This window comes from Sturnira hondurensis, unplaced genomic scaffold (genome assembly GCF_014824575.4).
Source record: "Sturnira hondurensis isolate 20B ecotype Veracruz unplaced genomic scaffold, ASM1482457v3 Scaffold0021214, whole genome shotgun sequence".
Lineage (NCBI taxonomy): Eukaryota > Metazoa > Chordata > Mammalia > Chiroptera > Phyllostomidae > Sturnira > Sturnira hondurensis.
The window spans coordinates 5,877,587-5,900,091 of NW_028093845.1; the positions used below are offsets into that span (position 1 = coordinate 5,877,587).

Below are 22,505 nucleotides of genomic sequence, written 5' to 3' on the forward strand. Positions count from 1 at the left end.
TCCTCAAAGGCCTTACAGGACTTGGTCCCAGCCCACTGTTGAACTGCATTTCACCTCAGCACCGGTCACTGCCAGCCTCCCAGCCTTGGCCTTTTGCATGCCCAGCTCATTCCTGCTGTCTGCGGTCTCTCTCTCTACCTGCTAGGCTCTTCTCCAGGTCTTGTCTGGACTGGTTCTTTCTCATCAGCTCACAGGTCTCCTCATCCGAAGGGCCTTCTCTGACCTCAGCAGATCTTCCTGTCGCAAATCTCAAGTCATGATTACCTCACCCAGTTTTATTATCAGTGTGGCACTTAACACTCTCTGAAAATTTGAAGCCTGAAATTTTGAAACCGGTTTTTATGTTATTAGTCCCTTCCTTCTACTAGAATGTTTGCTCCGTGACAATAGGTTCCTTGTCTTTTCCTCCTTTTTTTAACCCCTTGAGCCTAAAAATAACTTTTACCTAAAGAACTTAGCACCTAGTGGGCATAGAATTTCTTTGGTAAACTTTTTGTTTGCAGTATATCACATATACAGAAAAAAAAAAACCCACAAAAGCCCTGGCTGGCGTAGCTCAGTGGATTGAGCGCGGGCCTGCGAACCAGACAATCACGGTTCGATTCCCGGTCAGGGCACATGCCTGGGTTGCAGGCCGGTTCCTTGCAGGCTAACTACCAGCAGGGGATGCACAAAAGGCAACCATACATTGATGTTTCTCTCCCTCTCTCCTTCCCCTCTAAAGATAAATAAATAAATTAAAATCTTTTTTAAAAAAAAAACAAAAACCACGAATCCTGAGTAGAGCTGAACGGTCTCTTTAACAAAGTGAACTCACTCCTGTGATCCTCACCTGGATCATGTCCCAGAACATCACCAGCCGCAGGGCCTTCTCCGTTCCCCTTCCCAACCTCTGTCTCCCCAGAAGTACCTACTCCTCAGACTTCGCTCATTGGATTAATTTTGCACGTATTTAAACTTCATATGAACAGAATCATACAATACATGCTGTTGTCGATCTGAATTCTTTCATCTAGCATTGCATTTGTGAGATGCATCCGTGTTTTTTGTATGGAGCAGTAATTCCTTTGCTCTCATCACGGTATAGCACTTCGCTTATACATTTTATTTCACTCCGTTCTAGGTAGACACTTGGGTCATTTTTAATTTGGAGATACACATAATGCTGAGGTGACCATTTTTATGCCTGTGTTTTCATGCACATTATATTGGCATTTCTTTGGGGTCTTTCAGAGAGAAATTGCTTAGTCAGAGGGTTTAACTTTACTATTGGATTGGCCAAAGAGTTTGTTTAGTTTTTTCTGTTCAATGGCTCTGGTAGTGCTTAGTTGTCTTTAAGTGCATTTGAAACAATTTTGTTAGAATTGTGCATTGAAAAAAAACTTGTTAAAATTGGTGAATTTTTGTGTAGCCCTTTTAGTACTGAAGATGGAAGAAAATACACAGCATGTTTGGCATATTATGCTTTATTATTTCAAGAAAGGGAAAAATGCAACTGAAATGCAAAAAAAAAAAAAGATTTGTGCAGTGTAGGGAGAAGGTGCCATGACTGATTGAATGTGTCAAAAGTAGTTTATGAAGTTTCTTGGTATTATTAACATTGTGGCCAAATAATTCTTTGCTGTGGGGCTGTCTTATGCATTGGAAGATATTTAGCAGCAGCCCTGGCCTCTACCCATTAGAAGCCAATAGCGGGAGGTAGCTGGCATACTGAAAATGTCCAAATCAATATAGTTGTTGGTGAAAATGAAAAATGTGTCTTTTATTTTATGGAAGAAACTGAACGGACTTCTTGGCCAACTCAACAGATTCTACCAAACAGTTTTTCAAAGGGTTTGTACCAGGTTACATTCCCACTGACAGCGTGTGAAAGTTCTGGCTGCTCTCCACTTTCTCCAGGACTTGGTGTTGTCAGTTTTTCCTAGCCGTGGCGGTTCTGGTGGGTGGCTGAGTAGTTTCTCCTTTTGACATAAGCCAGCTGCCTGGATGGATGCAGTCTTGGAGGACATCTTTTTCTCTACTGCTGTTGCGCATTCCTCATTGAGTCCCAGGAGCATCCACATTATGAGGAATAAAATGGTAGCCGTAGCTGGAATAAATTTTTTGATGAATGAACCCAGATACAAATAATCTGATAAAGCTAGAATTCTCTGAAGGAATATCTGTGCTCTCTGATTTTGCTCATGTAGGGTACAGGATTCTTGTCATGTTGTTCAAGTAAGGTATACCAGTTTAGACTTTGACACGTTACAGTACCTGAAGGAGTTGCTTAATTAGATTTCTACAGAGCTGCCAATAGGGTTTGTGGACAGTGGCTGGGTTCATTATGATCCTATAATGAAAACTTGGTACAGCTTATCATATACAGTCATGTGTTGTAGTCACAAGAAATTACAGAGACTCATTCTGATTTCATCCTCGTTTCCTTGTACTTCATAGCATTCTAGTCACAGACTTTTGTACTAATGTTCTTCTGTCTCACCACTCATTCTTTATCTTTAGATAAAGAATAAACCTATAGATTCAGTTTAATCTATAAACCTATAGATTCAGTTTATAGTTTCAAGTGCTGAGTCATTTCCAGGCAGTTTCTTCAACTCTCTCCAGTGTCAGTGGTGGCTGGGAGCGCAATGCTGGTGCTTAGTGCTCTGTCTTCCCATCTTTCTGCTGCACTGGTTTCGCGCAGCACCGCTAGGGCTGTTGATAATCTGGTTCAAGTTGGGTTTCATTCTGTCATCTCTGTATGGTTGGAAACTTTGATTTATTTCAGAAAGTCATTTTAACATTTTTTAAATTTTTTTTATTTATTTATCTTTAGAGGGGAAGGGAAGGAGAGAGGAAGAGAAACATCAATGTATGGTTGCTTCTCATGCATCCCCTGCTGGGAACTGGCCCCTGCCGGGAACTGGTCTGCAACCCAGGCATGTGCCCTGACTGGGAATCGAACCTCAATCATCTGGTTCGCAGGCCCATGCTCAATCCACTGAGCTACACCAGCCAGGATTATGCTTTATTTTTTCAAGGAAGGTAAAGATACAACCAAAACACACACAAAAAAGATTTTTGCAGTGTATGGAGAAGGTGCTGTGACTGATTGAACATGTTTGTGAAGTTTTGTGCTGGAGATTTCTTGCTCGATGATGCTTCATGGTCAGGTAGACCAGTTGAAGTTGATAGCGATCAAATTGAGACATTAATTGAGAACAAGCAATGTTCTACCACACAGGAGATAGCCAACATACTCAAAATATCCAAATCAGTAAAGTTATTGGTGAAAATAAAAAGGTGTCTGTTATTTTACAAAAAACCTAAAATTTTTGGCCAGCCCAATAACAAGAGTTGGGGCCGACAGTGATCTAAGGCCTTCTTGGTCCCAGTGCTCCCTTGGTTTAGGTGAATTTGCTCCCAGAACAGTAAAAATGGGACAGTGTGGGACTTGGGCTGTGTCTACTTCTCTGGTTCTACTCCAGCCAGCTGGAGACAGAACCCGTGAACAGAAAGCTTTTGATAACACAAGGAACTTGGTGGCTCAGATGCAGTTCCACCTCCAGGAAACAAAGAAATAGAGCACATCTTGATCTAAGGACCCAGGAAGTCCAAGGTCGTGGGATATAGGACAACCACGGGCTCACCCTGTCACTTCCTTCAGGACTTTTGGTAGATGTCACCACATTATTTTTTTAAGTATGTTTTATTGATTATGATATTACAGTTTTCCCAATTTTTCTCCTTTTCCCCCCTCTGCCCTGCATACCCCAACCTTCCAGCATTTCCCCCTTTAGTTCATGTCCATGGGTTGTACTTATAAGTTCTTTGAATTCTCTGTTTCTTATACCATTTTTTACCTCTCCCTGTCTATTTTATGCCTACCAATTATACTTTTCCTTCCCTGTACCTTTTCCCACGTATTCCTCCCTCTCCCTCCCCACTGAAAACCCTCCATATAATCACCATTTCTCTGATTCTGTTCCTGTTCTAGTTGTTTGCTTAGTTTTTGTTTTCCTTTTTTTAGGTTCATTTGTTGATAGTTGTGAGTTTATTGTCATTTTACTGTTCATAGTTATTGATCTTCTTCAATTTCTTAGATAAGTCCCTTTAACATTTCATATAATAAAGGCTTGGTGATGATGAACTCCTTTAACTTGATTTTATCTAGGAAGCACTTTATTTGCCCCTCCTATTCTAAATAAGAGCTTTGCGTGCTGAACAGAGTAATCTTGGATGTAGGCAGAGTAACCTCATGACTTCAAATACTTCTTTCTTTCTCCTTGCCTACAAGGTTTCTTTTGAGAAATCAGCTGATAACTTTTTAGGTAACTGTCTCCTTTTCTCTTACTGCTTTTAAACTTCTGTCCTCTTCTTTAATCTTGGCTAACTTAATGAGAATGTGCTTTGGTATGTTCCTCCTTGGGTCCAACTTCTTTGGGACTCTCTGAGCTTCCTGGACTTCCTGGAAGTCTGTTTCCTTTGACAGATTGAGGAAGTTTTCCTTCATTATTTGTTCAAGTAAGTTTTCAACTTCTTGCTCTTGTTCTTCTTCTGATACCTCTATAATTCAGACATTAGAATGCTTTTAAAGTTGTCCCAGAGGTTCCTAAGCCTCTCTTCATTTTTTTTGATTCTTGTCTCTTCATTCTGGTCTGATTGAATGTTTATTTTTTCCTTTTGTTCCAAATCGTTGATTTGAGTCCTGGTTTCCTTCCTATCACTGTTGATTCCCTGAATATTTTGCTTTATTTCACTTTGGATATCCTTCATTTGTTCTTTCATTTTGCGACCACGCTCAAACAGTTCTGTAAGCATTCTGATTACCAGGGCTTTAAGTTCTCCAGCAGGTAGGTTGGCGATCTCCTCCTCACTTAGCCCTCTTTCTGCAGTTTTGTTCTGTTCTTTCATTTGGGCCATAGTTCTTTGTCTTGGCACACCTGTTACCTTGTAAGGGGGCAGGACCTTAGGTAATAACCTAGCAGGGCAGCCCTCCTCATTGCAGGTCCCGTCCTTCAACCAGTCCCGCCCACATGGTCCACCACCTTGCTCTGGGGTTCTTTCTCTCCACCACCTTACTGTCCTGGTTGGCTGTTTCTTTAATTTCTTGGTTGTTGGAGTTCCATGCAGTTTGATTTTCTGGCACTTTTGGTTGTTTATTGATTTTAGATTGATTGTTATCATCCTTTACAAGTTAAAGAAGTAAACAGATACATCAAAGTGAATCCAAGCCAGTGCAGCTTACAAAACATTCAATGAGAACGTCTGGTTCAGACTCAAGTTTTCTGAGTTACCTAGGGGGTGTGTGGTGAGTCAAGGAGGCAGTGACAGAGTGCAGTTTTATCTACTATTGGTGTTCATATTGAAATCATTGGAAGTGTTATACTCTCCCAGGGCAGAGTTCTGGGATTCTTGTAGTCCTCACTGAGATATTCCACTTTGGCTTCCAGTTGCCATTACAGTGGGAAATGGAGACGAGTCACAGTCTTTTCTCCAGTTGACACATGGTCAGACCTCCTGGGAAGAGCCTGGGTCTGAAAGAAAATTAGCCATCTCTCTCACACTTCTTTATATAGACACCCCCTAGAAGTTATGAAATAAAAACTGTAGAAGAAAAAAAAAACACTTACAACCTGAAAATGAGGTCCAGTGTTCCAAACTTTGGCTCTAGACGCTACATCTATTTATGTAGCACATGATATGGCCGGAGGGCACTCCCAGCCACAAACACAGACGCATTCTCCCTGCGTTGTGTCGGCACCACAGGTCAAGTGTGGAACTGGTTTGTGTCGTGCACCTGCACGTGTAGCCACACTGTTACCGTCTCCTGTGGTCCGCCGCCGAGATTCTCTCTCCGCCGCAGGGGGTGCTTGGTGGGTGTCGAGGACGAGGCCTTGACTCAGTAAGTGGCTGTGTCCCAGTGCCAGCGTGGGGAAGCCTTGCAAGCAGGTGTCACTGTGATCGTTTGTTTTCGATTGTGGCTAGTCACCTATTTAAAATACGTTTTTAAACTGTGGATCTAATGCATGCTTGCTTTAAAATAGTCAAACAATGTAGACGTATATAGAGTACGAACTGTAAGTTGCCTCCACCCCACCCCCACGCCCCCGAAGATCACAGCTGGCAGTCCGATGAGAGTCCGATGAGAATCCGATGAGCGCCCTCGGCACCCCCTGGGGCACGTACATGCCGTGGCAAGTAGCTGAGGATGAATAAACAAGCTTCTTCCAGGACGGGAATCCAGAATGTGAGTTTGAGAAGGCGCACTTCAGCTGATTGGCACTGGGGCTGACTCCCTATCTCCTTACTGCAGGCATCGAACATAGCCCAGGGAGGCAGAAACATCCACTTCTCCCACTACTGAACCCCCCCCCCATTCCATCAACTGTTATCATCAAAACTAGGCTCTGACAAGAAAAAAGGACATACTTCTTCCAAAAATAAAATAAAAATAAAAAAAGGTGCTGGTGTGATCCTACAGCTAGAAAAGGCGTGGGAGGTCGGACCACTTGCCCTCCTTAAACACAGTGGCCCAGAGCCTCGGCCTCTGTAAGGCCCTAGATTTAGAATGATCTCTATCATCTGATTGAAAGGTAAATTTCACATGAGCCAGATGCTTTTCCATGCGAACTGTGTCTCCTTCAAGGCATTCTATGGCAAATGCTCATTTCATATCAGATTGTGAACTTGGTAGCTGTCACTTATTTTGTGACAAGTTGGCTCGGAAAATAAAACACCCAACAATACAACACTTAACAACATGGATAACCATCAGTGCAGATCAAATTCTCTGTGTATCAGTTTCCTAGGCTTTTATTTCGCCTCTCCGACCTGACACAAGAAGATGAGGTAAAGTAGTTGTGAACACTGAAAGGCCAAGTAAAGCAGCGATAGTAAGTAGTAACAAAAATAATAATTAATAAAAACTTACATTTAGCACCTCTATATCATAGCAGAGACTCCATGCTAATTAAATACTTACCTAGGTTGTCTTTTTTCCCTACTGTATTTTTTAAATCATAAGACACATCTAGGTTTTAGAGGAGGAAAATAGGGGAAAAAAATCGAAGCAAAGAATGTGGTAAAATATTCACTAACATAAGTAACATACTATTCACCAATGTAAATGTAAACAGAACTCAACAGCAGCATTAACAACCATTATTCCTCCTAGATTTGGGGGGTGCATCTTACAGTCCAAAAATACGGTATATTGTTACAAAATTTATAGAATTTGCAAGTTAGAGATGATTACCATTTCGGGTAGATGAGAGACACTAAGGGAGGTTCAGTCATTGGCCCGGTCCTGAAACCAGTGAGTGAGAGCCCTGGGATTTGAATTCACAGCTCGAATCCATCGGTGGTGGCCTGGAGTGGCTGAGGATTGGGTACTGTGTCCCGGCATGGACAGAAAGGGTGTCCGGATTGATTAGCCATGAGTATCTGCCCTGTGTGTAAGTAAGGACGGGGGGCAGCAAGACATAAGCTATGTGTTTGTCTCTTACACCACAGCATCTCACAAAATGATGCTACTTAGGGAGGAAAAATATCGCCTCCCTTAAAGTACATTTTGGTAAAGTATCACAATCGGAGGGCCCAGTGCCCAGTTATAATAAACAGCCACACGATCCTGAGGCATCCAGTGGCTGAGATGGGCCAGGGCCAGAGCTCCTGGCTTCCCGCAAATAACAATCCTCCCATTGGCCACACAGTTCCCAGTGGCTTCCCAGCAGTAGCATTGTCACATCCCAACAAAGCGGCTTTGCCACGGACACATAAGCCCCATGGCTGGCACCGACAGTTTCCCTGAGAGGTTCACTGTCCTCCGTTGTCAGGCAGCCTTATTGTTCAGAGTTGAGAGAGTGGGGCTTATGTCCACATGTGGGACAATAACGTGTTCTATATTCTTGTTGTCAGCAATATTCTGGGTCACCACAATATCTAACCTTGCAAGTCCGCAATGCTCTGAAGTGACCTTTTGGCACGCCAACCCTCACACTTGCAGACATATTTGTCCTCGACTCAAAGAGCACTGCTCTGAAGTCTTCCAGGAGCACTGTTATCACCAGCAGCGGAATTGGCTTATTGATTCTCATCACTCCAGCGTCTGGGACAGTGCTAATAAATCCTTAGCGATTGAAAGAATAAGTTAATCTTCGCTGATTTTTAAGAAATTGGATGTAGTTAAGCCAGAGTGATATTTGTGATCCAGGAAGATGAAAAGATGGTAACTGTTCCAAAGTTACTTTCCTTGAATCTACTCTGATTATGTGCAAAGAACACAGTCTAGCGGCAAGTCAAAGAGCATAGTGAAAGAAGGGCTTTGCTTCCTGGGAATGTTGGGCTGCAGTGCATGGGGAGAGACATGCTCTGTAAAAGGTGCTGATGGTTCTGAAAAATCACAGATGTGGGGCCAATGAGCAGGGCCTGATACATGTTCAGGTGTGTCATTTGTGTGTTTCTTTGCTTTTGGTGTGTACAAAAGCCATTGATGTATCTCCCACTGGTCTGTGAAAACCAAATATTTGATGAGTAACTAGTTTACCAGCAGGGTCTATGACTAGATGCATCTTACAGCCACAAAATGTTAACTAGTGTTCGTAAGTCTACTGAACATCAAATTGTGTGTGTTGAGTCTGCTGGGATGCTTTAGGTTGCAAGTAACAGAAAGCAAAATTCCAAATGGCTTAGACAAGAAGGAAGCTTTATCTCAAGAACAGGAAATCTTGAGATAGGGTCACTGAATGATTAATTCAGCACCATAGTCACATCTTAAAGGGCTGCTTCGCCATCCTCCCCAAGTTGGCTTTGTTCTCAAGGTAGCTCCCTCATGATTGCAGGTGCTGCATCTTTTCCAGGTAACACATGGTAAAGAGCAAGGGGACCTTTCCCCAAAGACCCAAGCAGCCCTCTCCTTACATCGCATTGGCCAGAACTGGGTCTGTGCCTATTATAACGAATCATTGGTAAGGGAAATGGGAGTACTAAAACTGGCTTAGGCAATTCAAGATTTACTCCAAAACTGAAGATAAGGTCGACTTCCTTGGGAGAGTCGTGAGTTGGGAGAATCTGAACTAAACCAGAATTCATTTAATATGGAGAGAGAGGAGGGCACTTGGCTCCTGCGTAGGGAACCAACCAACTGTGTCAGCTACAAATGCTCAATGGAGAGGCCACATTCACATTTTTACACTGCCTTCCAAGTGCCCGATATGCTAATACTCTTAATCTGGTGATTTCATATTAAAAATTAGCCATTATCTGTTGAGGTAAAGATAAAACATAAATTCAGATAAGAGAGAAAAACTTCCATTATCTGACTTCACCAATGAAACTCAACTCCCCACTTCTAAATTAGGACAGTTGAATGACTTCAAAGACTTAGGCCACTCTATCAGGAGAGGGAATTTCTTTTAAAAAAAGGAAGTGAGAAGGAGACAGCCTCGGAGTGAATATGGGAGAAAAGCTCCCCAAGAAGAGGAAATATATGCAAAGACCCTGAAACAAAACTGATTGGGTCTGAAAGTGCTGGCGTGTTTGGCTCACAGGTGCCGGGAGAGAATCACAGGAGGTAAGGGTGGAACCGCTGGAGACGGGCCGTTAGAACCTTGTAGGTCTAGGTCCATGGGAAGGAATTGGGGGTTTCATTCTAAGTGCAGTGGGAAGCCACTTGAAGGGTCAAACAGGATCTATGATTATAAAGTGACACCAATAATCCCATGCTGGGTTGTTTTAAATGTCAGAAAGAGTGAACTCCATGTAATGTGGGCAGTGTGTCCTTGGGCAGTTGCCAGGAACTCCACTCCATTACCTCAGTTCTACGCTGAGTTGATCTTCAGTGTCAGTGCTGAATGCGTGTTTATAAACAGGGCGGCCTAGTGGAATGACCTATTCTGGAGCAACTTGAAGACATCTTGACTAAAAGATGGTACTTTCAAGAGAAGCAAAAGCTATTTACCATTTTGGTGGTGTTGCTACTCATTTCAGTAGTTATCCACCAGTTTATCTCCTAGCTGGCTTCTGGAACCTTAGAAAGGGAGACTGCCAGGAAACGGGTGGGCAAGCACATCTCCCCAGACGGCCAGCCAGCTTCCCCTCCAGGCTCCTGTGTGGTTTGCAAACTGAGGACTATGTCCACGGGCTTCAGTTGTGGTGGAGGCCACTCGTTCCACTTGCCAGGCCCTTTCACACTTCAGGTTACATCACTGAGCTCAGCACATTCCAGAGCTCCATTTCCTCAGCAGTTCCTTAATAAAAATTTCATAAGTCCGTTTATTTCTCAACAGTTTTTCACTTTGTCAGCAGTCTTTGAGCACCGCTGTCTATGTGGAGGCAAACACAGGATGAGAGATTGAAAGACAGTGTGAGGGCGGTGTTAGTCCATGGATGTGGGGAGCTCCAAGGAGGGAATGGGCTTCCCTCCCAGAATGGGCTTCCCGGAGGAAGTGACAGGGGAGATGAGCCCTGAGGAGGCTTCTTCTGGCTTCTGTGAGAAAGACAGTTGGACAATGGAAAAACGGAACCAAGGACAGCAGTGCAGAGGCTGTTGCAGGGAGCCAAAGAGAGGCCACGGAGGCCTGGGTCATCCAGATGCAGAGAAAGAGTTGGCTGAAAGACACAAAAAGAAATATCCCAGGAACAGAGCCGAGGGAACTTGGAGAATAGTTGGACATAAGATAGAACTGAGATAGTTCTGAGAGTTGTCAGTCAACCCTGTTTCCTCCCCAAGGTTTTTAAGTGGAAACATAGAGGTCACCAGAGTTCTTCATGATCCATTCCTGTCCAGATCCATTCCTCTTTTCCATGACCTCTTTTTGCAATACTGATGACAAATTAAGTGGAATGTATATGCTCTTCAGAATAAAGCCCCCAGTTTTATTACTCTTGTTCACAGAATGTTTGAAGGTGCTTCTGGGTAAATGCAAATTATTGTGGTACATCTGTGCCTGTTTGGCCAATGGCAGGCAGCCTTCTAAGTGTGGTTAATGTCAGAAGTGAAATTATTTTCATAAATGTTGTTTCTTTTCTCTTTTCATTTGTGAAGTATATTCGGTGCTCTTCGAACTGGTGCTTATATGGTGTACATTTTGATGACCAAAGGCCTGAAGCAGTCAGTTTGTGACCAGAGTTTTTACAATGGACCTGTCAGCAAATTCTGGGCTTATGCATTTGTGCTAAGCAAAGCACCTGAACTAGGTGAGTATCTTCTCTCCTTGCATTTCCCCCTCTGCCACGTAATTTATAGCTACATACCCACAATATTTCTTTAAAACAAACAATTTGGCCCTGGTTGATGTGGCTCAGTGGATTGAGCACTGGCCTGTGAACTAAAGGGTCGCCCGTTCAATTCCCAGTCAGGGCACCTGCCTGGGTTGCAGGCCAGGTCCCCAGTGGGGGGCACACGAGAGGCAACCACACATTGATGTTTCTCGCCCTCTCTTTCTCTTTCCCTTCCCCTCTCTCTCTCTAAAAACAAATAAATAGAATATTTTTCTAAAAACGAACAATTTGAAGGTCCTGCTTTGTTGGTTGCAGTAAAGTTACAATTAATGACTAACTTCCACTATCTTTTCCTCTCTCCCCTCCCTCCTTTTAAATAGCTATATAGGAAGAGCAAAATACTGTACCTAGAACACGCAGATTTTCAAACACTACTGCTTGTGTACTTGCAGGGGTTATAAAATGTCCACAGCCCCTTGTGCACACATTATCTGGCCCATCTTCAGAGCAGCTAGTATGAGAATATGAGGAAACATGGCCAGCGCGACTATTTCCAAGTCCCACACTAAAGCATACTTCCTATTCCGGAGCTAGGGTTCAGACTAGGAAATGAAGCTTTTCATTTGGGTGCCCTCGTGTTCTCATTAACAAGTGCTAAGGGCTGGTTTCTGCTGGTGTTTGATTTTTATCACCAAAGAGACGGGCACTGGGGAAGTGGGATGTACTTCACCTTTTCGAAACTAATTTTTTAAAAAACTGGTTATATGTGTAGACTCCTAAGGTTTTTCCTCCAACTCTTAGTGGGTGTCCATGTGAGTACGGCACGGGCCAGCGGAAATGGTGGAAAACAAGTGGCAGTGATTTGACGTGGGTACAGCTCCCCAGGAAAATATCTTTATTGCCAGAGAAAGGGATCTGCTGGTGATGATAAGGCCTGCATTCACCCATGAGCAGAGCCGACCACTGTCTCACAAACTGGTACATATCCTCAGGGGAAGCCCGGCCATTCTCTGGGTTTCTTAATTTTTTATGTGGAATTAAGAATTGTATGTATTAAGTTTAAAATATTTGTTTGTTTGTAGAGTGTGTTCCCTCCCCCGTTTTCCCTAAAGGGGGGTTAAAGGTTATAATTTCATTATAAGCCACCTACCATATAAGATACCAACAGTCTTGCTGTGAGGTAACCCCAGTTCATGTCCTGTGTCTGTTCACAAAGGATACACGGTCTCTCTGACAGGTGTGTCAGCAGCCCACTCACTTTCCCCTGGGGGGCGATACACCTGATGCCTGTAAACAGTTGGCAGTTGGTTGGAACTATTGGTGTCTCCCCATGCCCCACAAACACAGAGCTCGTGTAGTCTTAGAATGAAATGCATTAGTAGGGATTCATTCATTCATTCATTCATTCATCCACCCATTCAATAAATTTCTATTAAACACCTGCTAGAGTTAGGTATGTTGTAGGGGCTAGAATGGAATGGCTACATTATCTATAAAGAAATTTGCAGTATTACAGAAATTATATGAACTGGGCCCCAGGAGGCATTTTTAAAAATATTTGAATTGGTGCAAAATCTTAGGCGAGAGAAGTTTTTCAAACCTGGAGCTATACACAATGCCTGGAAGTCTGCAGCTGTGTTTTTAGGGATTTCAAAGCTCTATGAGAGTATTTTAATCTTGTGTTTTTAGTTGCAGATAAAATAAAAGATTATCTTGCCAGATACATTTCTTTCATAGTGATTCTTTTTTTACTTAGATTCACAACCCATGTTAGATCACGTGGCCACTCTGGAGTTGGTCTGAGAACGTGAGCATGTCTTATTTACTCATGGGGTTCTCTGGTGTTTTTCTTTTAAAATAAAATCATACACTATTAATATTATATGCCACTAACTTTTAATTTATGCAGTATAGTAAGTACCTTTATTAATTCCCCTACCTTTTTGATACAGAACTGACTGCAGATGTATGTGTGCAATAAATGCTTGAAACGTGTAACCCCCCCACACACATGCAGTTCCTGAACACCTTTATGATCTACGCCTTACTACCCTCAACAAAATGTTCTTTTTAATAAAGATTTTATTTATTTATTTATCTTTAGAGGGGAAGGAGAGGGAGAGAAACATCAATGTATGGTTGCCTTTCGTGCGGCCCCTGCTGGGATTACAAAATTTTCTTTTAAAAACCGTAAGTGGTGCCTCAGTGCACCCGGCTCTTAAGCCTCCAGTTGCGATGGATCAGCCTCAGTCTTTGTTTCCAGAAGTGTCTTTACCCTGCAAGGGCGGCTTGTCTGTGTTCTGCCTTTTCTCCTACTGCGTTTGAGGGACTTAATAAAAATGGGCCTTTCTACCTTTTGAAGGAATAATTTATCGAAGAGCCTCTCCAAACGTTCCGTATGAGTCCCTTTCCTTCAGAGACATGACTAGTCCTGGGCTCCCGCCTTCGGGACTTCTGTTCCGGGTTGAAACCGAAGGTTTAGGCTGGCGGACAGAGTTGAGCTTCCTAGACTATCCTTGGGGCCTCAGAGGGGTTCCTGTTCTCACCCTCTGTCTGTGAGAGCGTTGGTCCTGATGGCACTAAGGAATCCCCCTGTTTTAATTCAATGTAGGCCCCAGATTGCTCCCCCTGCTCCCCCAGGGCAGACAGAATTGGATGTGGGGTCTTCCCTCCTGAGCCCAGAAGGAGCCGGACTCCAGTCCCTTGTGCTGGTGGCTTGATAACCCCTTTCCTGCTGCACCCTCAACGTGCCACAGCTCTGTGTGGGTTGGATATCAAACAGCCCGTCCCCTCACCGTTTACAATGGGGGGCTGAAGTGTTGGCAGTGGGCTGAAGAGTGAGGCTAGTTAGTGGCACAAATTCTTTGTGTAGTGTCAGGTCCATTACCCAGATCTTTTCATGGTCTGAGTCCCCTTGCTTCCACTTTAAAACATGACTTATTTTCTTTCAAATATTCTGGAGCTCAGTTGACCATGGCCTCCCCAAGGTGAAGTGCTTGCCAGACAAAACAAATCCAAAAATCAGTTTCAATGCAGTGAAACTGATTGCGTTGAAATCATTGAAACTGAGGGGCTGGAGGCAACCGGCCCCTCCCCTTGTTTAGTAAACATACTTGTTTTGGAAGTTAAATTCCTTCCCAGTTTTTTGCTCTTAGAAAACCTTGCCACTACCATTTAATTAAGAAAGATGTATCCATTGGATTACTTAGAACTTTTTTAATACTCTGAAATTCTGGACTTCCTTACACCCACCAGAAAGGAAAGGCCCTCTGAGAGAAAAGAACAATTCTTTCATATTCAATACCAAAACCCTGTGTTCCCCCCAAGCTTTTATGCTGATAGTTTTCACGAAACTTTTTTGGCAAAATATCCGTAAAACTCACCATCTCTAATAAGTGGACAGGGCTCCAGCATTAAGAACATCCGCACCGCAGCACGGTCATCCCCGCAGCGGTCCTCCTTCAAGGCTTTTTCATCTTCCAGCTGCAACTCAATGCCATTAGACACCACCTCTCCATCTCCTCCTTCACTAAACTCTTAATAGCAAGGCAGTCGTTCAGCTGCAGCAGAAATCACTGAGCTCATTTCAGTGAATGACAGGGCTACAGTCTGCTAGAAGGAGTGAGGGGAAGACAGCCACCAACCTGCCTCCTGTGCCAGCATCCTGGGGCGCCCGCTGTTTGAATCACATTAAAACCTGCTGAGATTTGGTTTTGTTAAAACTTGGAAACATCTGCTCTGAGTCTAAGTCCTTGCTCAGTTGAGCTTGCCTTTGTTTTTGAAATTCTGACTCAGCAGAGCTCCGGAGAATGCTGTGAAGAGCAACCCAGCACTCTGTGACAACCCCCGCACAGAGCGACTGGTGGCTGTGCTCCCCCTGGGGTTTTCCAGATGCTGAAGGGACACGGGGGAGTGAAAACCTCATGCCCTACCTGCAGGCTGGCTGGCCCGTGACTGGAGGAAGTAACTGAACAGAAGGTTCAAGAGACTGGGGTGGAGAGAACGTAAACCGGGAATGGCTAAACTAAGTGACATGGCCCAAAGGTTCCATCAGGCATCAGAAGTCTCAAATACTTTACACTGAGCTGGAGTCCTCTCCACAAGGCCCAGGAGACCTTTGGCTGAGGAAGATGGGTCAGCCAACATCTCATACACAGCCCCTGTCTTTAACTTGCATTTCCAGGACACGGGAGCTTTTGACAGACCTGTAAATACTATGACTTGTGACAAATCAAATGTGATAGTGTGTGGTTTCCCAGAGGGGAAAACACTGTGACTGCCAGAGTGTTGTGACTGTCGCATCTCAGCTGCCCCATCAGAAGGACCATGGCCGTTCAGGGAGCCCTCCTGGAGCCCCTCAGCTTCCCCTTGCCCACAGGAAGCTCATTCTCTGGGTCAGTGGCCTTCGTGGGGACAGTGACTTAGAGAGGGCATTGAAGTGGTACTCCTGAGAGGCTCCAGGGCCGTTACTGAAAGAGGGTCATCTTCATCCTGCACAATGCCTGTTCTGAAAAAAGGTTCTTAAGCGAATTCAAATTAATTTTATTTTGACGTTCTCATGACGTGCCTTTCACCCCACATTCCCATGTTAAATGGAAACCCCACGTGTGTCTCAGGTCAAACCCAAGAGCCCCTCCCCGACTCACAGGAAAAACGCAGAGCAGTTTTCAATTCCAGAACCATAGGTTCTGCTTTCTGTTCGCGCTAGGCCGTCCCAATAGGGTCGCTGTCTTTTGTCCCCTGCTGTTCCCTTCACAGTGAGATTGTTCTCCCACTCAATTAAATTGTTCTCTAGACCGTAAAGTTTTCATACAAAAGTGATGATAGAGTTAACATTAAACCTGTAAGACTTTAAAAGGATGAAATGCTTAGTACTTTATGGCAAATGACTTGTTTATTACAATGTGCTTGGACATTGTGTGGGGCTAAATTTGTTTGACAGACAATTCCTTGGACTTCTTTCTTTGCACTGAGAACCAAGGTAGACTGGAAGTGTCACGTCTCCGTGAGGACCCCCAGAGGAGGCGGAGGCCAGAGTGGTAACTGCACAGAAATAGTAGATTCTGACAGGCACACAAAGGAGCACAGTTCAACACTAAGAAGCAGACACAGGTCTCCTAAGGCTGGTTTTATCCCTTAAGTATGCAAGTGAGAGTTCACCACCACCACTGGTCATGAGCAGTCTGTCTTACATTTATAGGCGTAAAGTGTCAGGCACCTGACATAAGAAGAGAGAAGATGACTTCAAAGAAAACTTTATAACAGGTTCAGAAATGCAGCAGCTGGCAACTTTTCCGTTCTAACCAAACATGAAGTAATGCTGTTTAACAATTCAGTAGGGAAATAAGCTAACACCTACTGCTGAACGGAATGGGGTACCACCTGTATTGTTCCAGCCAACACCATCTTCCCGAGGTCCAGCCTTCTTTGACCTTCTCTTGGGCCAAACGTTCTAGGCTGCCCTTGAAGGATGAGGGATAGGACAAAGATAAGTTCTGAATCTCTTTGTGCTTAATTAAACTGCAGAGTAAGAAGAGAGACCAACCTACTTCTCCTTGTTATAGAAAGAGAAGTCAAGTTTGAGTTCACTGGCCAAAGCTCCTGAGAGATGTTGGTTGCACATTGTATCTAAGAACCATAGGGCCGGGAAAGAGGAGGAAGCATCCGTTTGCATGAACCCTCTTTCTGTCCCACAGACCAACACGTCTTCCCCTTTCTTTGCACTTGTTAATGGAATTGGCTGTATTTGCTCTTTACCCATTTTTACATGTGTTCTACAGCTTTTTCTCAGAAGTCCTAGACTTCTCAGAGAATCATTGAGGATAATATAGCATCTGTCTACCTGAGCATAATTCTGGTTTCTGTAATACACAGTCTTAACCCTAGACACAGTGGTCTTTTTCTTCAAGGGGATAATGTTCGTAAAATAGTTGATAACTTCAGAGAGCTATTTCAAAGTTAATACCGTAAAGATGTATGTCAGTCTCGGTGTTTTATCACTGGATTCACTGGTTTCATAAAACATTCCTATTGCCCTCTTCAGCAAATACGGTAGAAGATGACCTTTGTTCTCTTTTTCTGTTTTTGCCTTTTGCTTAAGTTTTACTTTTCTGACTGCCATATATATCCAGGTGTCACATTTTATAGGGAGCTTACAAAGCTACGTTTTTAAGGGGTCCCTTTGTCCTGTACCAGAGAAAAAGCTTACTGCTGCAGAGAGGCCTGGGAACACAGTGTTGGCCCTTAAATCCCGATCTGTCTCTCCTGATGGATAATCGACCTGAGACGGGTCAGCTCGCCCTGAAATGTGTGTTGGAGTCGGAGACCAGGCAACAATGTTACTAAAGGCCCTTCCAGATCAAAAATTAGTAAGGTTTTGTGCAAAACGCCTTTCGGGAAGCAACATCTATCAAGTTCTTACCATGTGCTAAGAGGATCTACTGATAAATCATTCAATCCTCAAGACATTGCCAAGCTACTGTTACTATCCCCATTTTACAGATGGGGAAACTGGAGAATAGGGAGAATAAACAGCCTGCCCCATGTCACAGAGGTAGTCAGTATCAGTCCAGGATTCTAACCCAGTCACCCTCGCTCCCAAGGGCGAGGTCAAGGTGTACCTACTTTTCGTGCGAAACATAAAACGTCACTGTGTCACAGTCCAGGGGCTCATGTCCATTCTTTGCCTAACTTGTCTTTCAGGAGATACAATATTCATTATTCTGAGGAAGCAGAAGCTGATCTTCCTGCACTGGTACCACCACATCACTGTGCTCCTGTACTCCTGGTACTCCTACAAGGACATGGTGGCCGGGGGTGGTTGGTTCATGACCATGAACTATAGCGTGCACGCTGTGATGTACTCTTACTACGCCTTGCGAGCAGCGGGTTTCCGAGTCTCCCGGAAGTTTGCCATGTTCATCACCTTGTTCCAGATCACTCAGATGCTGATGGGCTGTGTCATTAACTACCTGGTCTTCTACTGGATGCAGCATGACCAGTGTCACTCTCACTTTCAGAACATCTTCTGGTCCTCACTCATGTACCTCAGCTACCTTGTGCTCTTCTGCCACTTCTTCTTTGAGGCCTACATCGGCAAGATGAAGAAAACCACAAAGGCTGAATAGTGTTGGAACTGAGGAGGAAGCCATAGCTCAGGGTCATCCAGAAAAATCATAGACAAAAGAAAATGGCACAAGGAATTACATATGGTGCAGCTACAACAAAACACATGAGCAAACACAAAACCCAAGGCAGCTTAGGGATAATTAGGTTGACGTAACCCAGTAAGTTTATGATCCTTTTTGGGTGAGGACTCACTGAGGGCACCTCTATCTCAAAGGACCGCTGCTAGACAACCCCATTTCCTCTTTACCTGTCAAGTTTAAGGCAAATGAGAGCAAAAGTGAGCCAGAGGCAGAGAGATACTGAAGGCAAACAAAGGTTATTAACACTATGAAAAGTATTTACTAAGTGTTCTGTTTCTCTGAGGATAAAAGTTGTTTACTCAAAAACTGCGAGCACATGCACACACAATCTAATCTTTTTGACACTAAACCGGAGCCAATAGAATAGATAAAAATGGAAGAGACACAGAGTGTATACCTAGGACATGAATCCTTTTGCAAAACTTAAAACCTTTTTAAGAAAGGTTAGTAGTTGTAGCCCCCATGAGGAAAGATGTCTTAATCACCTCTTCTGAAAATGGATATAAACGCATATATTTCAACTGGTGTTCTTCTCTTAACAGCACAGCCTCGGGCTGGTGAGTTTGCCAAAACCAAACGCACAGGGTCCTTCCCAGGTTCTTCCTGGGAGGACGGAAACAACTCCGCCCAGTGCTGGAAGGAGCTGCTCCATCTCGGAGCATTTCTGGTAGTTTTATCAGTGATTTCTATTCTTAAATGAGATGGGAAGCATTATCCTTGGTTCAGGTGCCCCAGGCTTTTGAAAAGAGTAAATACGGGATAGAAGAAGTGAAACTCAGCTGAATAATTTGAAAATGGATTCTGTAAGTACAACCTGTAGAAAGGTTCGGTCCAATGCCAGTCTTGGGCTGAGAAGGGGGAAAAAGAAGTGAGCCGAGGATCTTTACAATGCATACCCTTATCTATTTGACTTCACACGTAGTCATAACTTTCCACATGAAAATCTGTGGTACGATCTATAGCTTCTATATTTTTGTGAATTTCACAACGAAATCTGCAGGGCCCTTTTCTGATACTGAGTGAACACTGTGTTTCTGCATCATCTGCATTTGCTTCCTAAGCAATGTAGAGGTGTGTAAAGTGCCCTCTGCTGGTCAAGTGGAGATACTTCAACAAACGCTTCATGGGAAGTTTGGAACAGTCGACAACAAAGGGCCCCCTATAGACTTATCCTCCAAATTTTCAGTGACACAAAATACACGTGATTTTTTTGGCCAAATCAGAAGACATCTTTCCTGCTTCGAGTCAGCTTCAGAAAATTTTTAAAAAGGACTTTCACTCTGGAACTCAGAAAATCAGTTTATTAAGAGCCATATTCTTTAAAGAAAAAGGTAGTTAATATATTATTGGTAATATTTCAGTCCTTTACAAGCCAAATAAATGTGTAAACATTCCTAGTATTTCAAAGAAACAATGATGTCAAGTTGTTCAGTGTGATATAATAGTATTCTAATTGGTTAAGTAGCTTAATGATTAGACAAACTAGTCGAAAAGATTAGAGGCCGCTCCACTGCGTAGACTGTACACTTAGAGCCACATATATGCACAAATACGGGGCACACTGACTTTCAAAGCCCAAATGAATACAGACACATTTTCTGGCTAGCAGAAAAGAAATTGTTGTTTATCTTTCTTGCTTTATTTGAGAGTGTACAGTAAAATAATTTTTTCAAATTATTTTTATATTATTTTAGCTTTAATTGCGCTGTCATTCATGAAACAGAGCTGTTCTGCTTCTCTGTCAGAGATGACCAGGGCTTTCTCAGCATCTCGTTTATGTGTGGAAATGAAAAGAATAAAGTTTTATTCCATTCTGTGTAAATGGTTTGAACAGTGAACAAAGAACCCGAGCAAACCAAGTCATGACCGATGGACGGGGTGGGGGGCGGGATGCGTGCGGGGAGGGGAGCTGTCACATCTGGGTTGAATTATTGTGGACAGTCTGATGTCTTGACCTTGGTTCACTGATAAGAGACAATTGGTGGAGGAATGTATTATGATTCGGGCGAAAGCCGACGGTGAGCTGAAAAGATGGGTCCTGCTGCAGCTACGCACAGACCTTTCCGATTAAAATAATGTTTTTGAGCTTTGAAAAGCTTTTTTTCAAAAAGCTATGCAAAAAGCTTTTTTTCCTTATAAGCAGGATGATTAAACTGAGGAAAAGGTCAAATAACTGAGTTAAGTGTAATTGAAGGACCAGTTAGAGCTCATCTTTGATTTTTACTTGTTGGATCCATTGATGTATCATTGGTCAGTTCGTCAATGCAGGTTAGTGTAAGGAAGTGAGCGTAAACCTTAAATAGACTCGGTGATCCCCCAGCACCTTCATTTTGATGTAGGTTCATACTTGTGTTCACTAGTGAGATCGTTTAGAATTTGTATTTAGAGGTTGAATATCTAATAAAGTTTTTTTTAATTAGCTAAATATATCTAAAGGTACTTCCAAATGTGTATCATGGGAGGAGAAAAAACACATTAAAAATCTGGTATTACAGGTTCAGTACAGTGTTTTTAGCCTCTCAGCTTATCTGCTTACTCACATCAAGATAGGGGGCTCTATCGCTAGCCCAAGGCAAATCTGAAACCTACCAGAGAATTGGCTGCCACATGGACAATTCTGCTGTCAGTTAACATTCCAGAAAAATTTGGGCAGACAAGTTTCTGTAGCTGCCCAGCTATGCTGCAATAGTCACCTGTCTACTGAAGATTTTTCACTGCATTCCAGTTACAGTGTGGTGAAAACATTCCTGCATTGAAGACAGGCAAATTCTTCATTTCATATATAAGTACACGCAATTTGATATACTGGGTCTGAGTATCAGCCCGGGCCTGTGAGTTCACAATGAAAAGCATTCTAGTGAGAAATGCTGTGTTCACAGAGCAGGAGGTTTTGTCTGGACCTTCAGGCTTTACTAGTGAGGAAAGCAACTACTATGCTATTTATACCCAGCACACGGCCAAAGTACCAAATGCATCATATACTGAAGTTATTGTTCCAGGTAGTTTACTCCCATCCTTCTAAGCACACTTCATTACAAAAATTAGGAAAGGGGCAGTACATAGGTACATACTGTGAAGGGGGTGAAAAGCATTGATTACATCTCTGTCACTTAACCTCTGCAGATGGGGCTCTGCACTGAGTCGAAAAACCTCATTTGAGGGGTTTTTGTAGAATTACACGGAAGAGCACTTGTAGGAGAGAGACCCACAGAATTTAAAAATCAGATGCTGTGTCTTCGTGAGGAGATAAAACCTGTGGCATCAGAGCAACAAATTACCTGAAGTCAATTACACTGGAGTAGAATATTTCAGAAGTTTGGCCTCATTCCCAGACTGCTGAATTACCTGGGAGAGACAACATGCTCAGGTTACTATCTTCATGCTGGTAGAACAGCCTCTCCAGAATGACTGTGTCACAGGACTGAGTCAGCTCCCACACACCTGAGCTTTTTCCCAGTTCAGTTAATGGTTGTTTAGCATGGTTGCTGGACTGGCCACATGCTGATGCGAGAGCGTTGTAGGGGAGTGAAGATCGAATAGACATTGCCTCCCAGAGTGCAGTGCTTCGAGTTGTATGTGCGTGGCCCATGTCTGTCTCTTTTAGGTACATATTTCCCTGAAAACGTTTCCATCCTGAAAAGTACAACTGTTTGAGAATTTCGTGATGAGAGCCCATAACTTTCTGGCAACCCATCCTTTTTGTTTTCAATGATAAATATTTTGTTATCAGTCCAGGATGGTAATAGAGCCTACTTCTGAACTGGGAGCCCTCATCTCCTGTGACTTGCTAAAGTTGTCCTTCTGTCCCTTTTATATCTATATACAACACCGGATTCTTTGTGCCTCAGACCCATTAACATGAAGAAGAGCTTTTGCTAAGAATGCACCACAGTAAAGTGAGAGCTGATACAGCACCAATACTCTTATTTTGTGGTGAAAATCTTTGTGGGAAGATTTAGGTCCCAGTTTTCCAGGGAACCAACAGCCTCTGCGCTGGGTACCCTATACATTCTCAGACACTGAAAATTCAGGACTCACAGAATTGGGGGAGGAGTAACCTCCAGGCTTCCCTGAATTCCGAATTACACTTTT

At 43.3% G+C, this 22,505-nt stretch overlaps 1 protein-coding gene across 1 annotated transcript in view; it reads left to right on the top strand.

The window, feature by feature from the left end:
• The window catches only part of ELOVL6 (ELOVL fatty acid elongase 6), a 119,269-nt gene extending 99,011 nt beyond the window's left edge, over positions 1-20,258 (top strand). Inside the window, exons 4-5 of the mRNA XM_037031932.1 lie at positions 11,030-11,181; positions 17,908-20,258. Of these exons, the coding sequence (XP_036887827.1) occupies positions 11,030-11,181; positions 17,908-18,332 (577 nt within the window). The 3' untranslated portion in view covers positions 18,333-20,258. The remainder of the gene's footprint in view (positions 1-11,029; positions 11,182-17,907) is intronic.
• Positions 20,259-22,505: the final 2,247 nt, after the last annotated feature.